Raw genomic sequence first — 4,058 nt, 5'->3', positions numbered from 1 at the left:
GAGTTAAATTTACTTGAAGCATGGCTTGCAACACCATGTCTAAATGAGGTTTGCATAGAAGATACAGAAACGAATGTTGAAGACAACATCAATGACAAGAAAATCAATGAAATTTTTAGGTTTTGGAGTCCTGAAGAAATATTATTTTATTATAATCTTATGTTGCAACAAATTGATGGTGAAAAGAACACTACAGAAGATAATATGTGGCAACAGCCCACATACAAGTCAGTTTTTGAAGAAGTCCAAGATATGCTTAGAAAGCCTAGAAGAATGGAAGACCTGCACTAGCAAATGAAGAAATTGAGGTTTGAAGGATACAACAAAGATAAAAAGTTGAAACAATTTAGAGGCTATAGGATCCGGAAAAAGAGAAGAAGAAAAATTGAAGTCAATTTTAAATTGTAAAACCTAGCTAAGACATAGACCAGCAGGTATCTTAATTGAATTTTTTTATGTGGTTGTAATTAAGGGCGAGTGTTGGAGAATCTAATTCCAACCACTTGTTAAGTGCCAAAACCGTCCCTTCAAGTGTTAAGTTCAGTTTCATTTAAGTCAAGTTTGACTCCAGTGATTTACGTATTTCCAATATAATCTTATTTAAATGATTTCTAATACTAAAAACAGTAAGCAAAACAAATCCTCATCCTCCTCTCCCCATTGTGTGCTTTTCAATTTTTGTCAATAACCATCCACCGCAGTCTACGAAGCGAGGTAATGAAACAAGCCACCGCAGTTTACAAAGCGAGGTAATGAAACAAGCCACTTTTTAGGTTTCTTTCGAAATAAAAGATTATCCGATAAAAATTCATAGAAAAACCAAGTCCACCAGAAATAATTGAAAAAAACAATTCCACAAGATATAACAAAAATGAAAAAGTCGACATTTAGCCGACGTTAACTTATAACTACCACATTTATGTATCGTGTCAGGACTGACAGGTCCACCAGAAATAATTGAAAAAAACACGTCGAGGAAAGTCAAAAGTCGACTTTAACTTATAACTATGTATCATGACAGGACTGACAGGTGGGAGTATCATGACAGGACTGACAGGTGGTTTATCGGAGAAATAATTTTATTTGTTTTTTAGTGAGATTTTTTGGTAATTGGATAGTGATTTTTTTAGCTTAAAATAAAATTTTAATTTATTTAAATCATAAGTTTAAATTTATTGAAATTAAATTTGATAAATAATCTTTGCACAATCAAAATGTCAAAAATACTAAATTTATATATACAATAAAAAAACTAATTTAAATAACACATCAAAATTTCAAATACAAAATTTCAACACCAAAAAATCACACTGCCTTTAAAAACTACAACTCCTTTCAAAATAAATTTACGGTGAAGATTGTATAAACATTTAAGTCCAAAGACTAAAGCTACGGAATGTATAAAGCAAAAGAAGTTCATTGTATTACACGCTAGTTGAGTCTGAAATATTTAGCGGTGCTGTAGAGGTCGAGTCTGATACGGCTATTCAATGGGGATGGTGATTAGCCGGCCCGCAATGGTGGCATGTGATTTTGATTTGGAATCCCAAGATTGTGATTCTAATTTGGAATCCCTTCTGCAACCAAGCGATTCTGAATCGGAATCGTCTCTCCGGAGGCCGCCACCGAAAGAATTAGCAGGCGATAGAGAAATAGCACCATGGATAAAGGAGAAAGCATTGGCTATTCGTATTTCACACGAATCCTATGTTGATCACAGATTGCCGTCGGAAGTGTCGATATTTAGAGTTCCAAACTTCCTCAAAGAGATGAAGGAGAAAGCATATGTCCCCCAAATGGTTTCCTTGGGTCCATATCATTACAACAGAGAAAATCTTTCTGCAATGGAGAATAACAAAAAGAGAGCCCTCCATAGAATGATGACAAGGTACAATAATAGACACCGCCTTGACTCAGATAATATGGACTTCTCCTTTCGTGCAATCGATGAAATCTTCCGCGATGAACACAAATTGAGGTGCAGCTACGACGAAAATATCGATTGCACGCCAGAGTGTCTGGCTGTGATGCTTACTTTGGACGGTTGCTTCATTCTAGAAATATTGAGGACTCTAGGTGGAAACAAGTTAAGCCAGAAAGATAATGATAAGTATGAACCTATTTTTGATAGAAGAAAGATTGATTTTACAGGATTCGATATACTGAGCGACATTTTGATGTTGGAAAATCAAATCCCCTTGATAGTTCTCCGAAAGCTACTCCAATTGGAGTTCAACTCCGTGCATAAAGCTGACAATTTTCTTTTCGATGTGCTGGTGAGAACTCCAGGGCACAAGTTCTACCCTTTCGATTATAAACATGATATCAGGGTACGGCCCTCGCAGCCACTGCATGAGGAAGCGCATCACCTTCTGGATTTGTTGTACCGCCTCATTGTGTCTCCACATTCCGAGGATGGTGATGAGCGTGCAAATCAAATCGACGACAACGGCCAGGAAAACTCAGGGAAGAACGACAGAGGCATCCCTACTGCAGTAGAATTAAGTAACGCTGGCATCAAATTTAAGCCACGCAATGGAGGCATCAAGAAAATAGACTTTGATCAGAAGGAAGCCACGATGTATCTTCCTCCCATCAATGTCAGTGACCACACAGAGGTATTGTTCCGTAACTTAATCGCTCTTGAGTTATGCAAGCCATCTGGAGACAATTACGTTTCGTGTTACTTGTGTTTGATGAATAACTTGATCGACACGGGAAAAGACGTGGCTGTGCTGCGAAAGAGTAAAATTGTTAAGAACTACCTTGGGAGTGACGCAGAGGCTGCGGAGCTCTTCAATGGTCTATGCAGGGGAGTCACCCTGCCACGGCAAGACGTCTTCAAGAAACTGAATGATGATGTGATGGAGCACTACGAAAGTAAGTTTAAGGTGTGGTTTGCCCAGTTTGCTGACGACTATTTCTCATCGCCTTGGAAAGTTCTAGCTCTGGCGGGGGCAGTAATTGCGCTTTTGCTCACCTTGGTGCAAACCGTATTCTCGATCCTCCAAGTATACGGGTAGCCGCCTCTCCGCTGCTTTCTCTTTTCTCACGAAATGTGTTTATAAGAGTATAGGATAGGGAGATTTCTGGTCATTTATAAATGATTTGCAGAACTTCATTAAATGACTTTCTGAGCCTTCCGGTGTTACCTTGTACCTTGATTACCTTGTATCTCGAAATGTGTTTATAAGAGTATAAGATAGGGAGATTTCTGTGTCATTTATAAATGATTTGCAGAACTTCATTAAATGACTTTCTGAGCCTTCCGGTGTTACCTTGATTACCTTGTATTTGGCATAGTTTCAGGATATGGCTTTTAGTTTCTGAGTTATTTTTATAGTTTTTAGCATAGTTTCAGGATATGGCTTTTAGTTTCTGAGTTATTTTTATAGTTTTTAGTTCTTGAGTGTAATGTTTTGGAAATTTTTAAAATAGATTTTACTAATTAAATTTTTCTAAAATCTAACCAGAATTTATTGAAATCACAAACCTAATAAATAATTTTGTATAATCAAAATATATAATTTTTTGTTATATTGCATTGATATCCTATTGTAACTTTATTATAGTTTTTACTCTATTTAATAATAATTAAATAATTTCCATTAATTAAATTTATGATTTCTAGTATTCATGTTATGACGATGCTATTTTTTATTCCTTACTTCGATTGCAGGGAAGCTTTACTCAGATTTCATTTTCAACTGCAACTTATCTTCAAGTCACAACCAACCATCGAGGGACTTCCACCGGACAGTCTCACGCGTTGGAAGAATGGCAGGTGCGGGGGAGCTGTGCCATAGGGAGTGGAGGACAGGAAGACGTTGGAACGATTTGTTTCCCTGATCAAGTTTTATTTGAAAAAGTTGATTTGATATGGAGTTGTTTTTAGTGTGATTTTTGGAAATTTTTATTGTTGGTTTTTCTCGTCTAATTTCTCTAAAATCTAGTTAGAATTTAATAAAATCACAAATTTGATGGGTAATCTTGTGTAATCTAAGTGTTTTAAAAGTTTCAAGAGTGCTGAATACATATATACACTCAAAAAATTAATC

General features: G+C 36.3%; 1 protein-coding gene across 1 annotated transcript; it reads left to right on the top strand.

Moving 5' to 3' along the window:
- Positions 1-1,356: 1,356 nt before the first annotated feature.
- Positions 1,357-3,834, top strand: LOC149139850 (putative UPF0481 protein At3g02645). The gene is made up of 2 exons (XM_089448512.1): positions 1,357-3,019; positions 3,680-3,834. The coding sequence occupies exons 1-2, from the start codon at positions 1,491-1,493 to the stop codon at positions 3,804-3,806; spliced, it is 1,656 nt and encodes a 551-aa protein (XP_089304638.1). The 5' UTR covers positions 1,357-1,490; the 3' UTR covers positions 3,807-3,834.
- Positions 3,835-4,058: the final 224 nt, after the last annotated feature.

The sequence above is a fragment of the Pinus tabuliformis genome, chromosome X, assembly GCF_031772625.1.
Source record: "Pinus tabuliformis cultivar Carrire ecotype Pingquan chromosome X, CPIR1, whole genome shotgun sequence".
In the NCBI taxonomy this organism is placed as follows: Eukaryota; Viridiplantae; Streptophyta; class Pinopsida; order Pinales; family Pinaceae; genus Pinus; species Pinus tabuliformis.
Note: the sequence above shows the minus strand (reverse complement) of the source record. Positions and strands in the feature narration are given on the sequence as shown.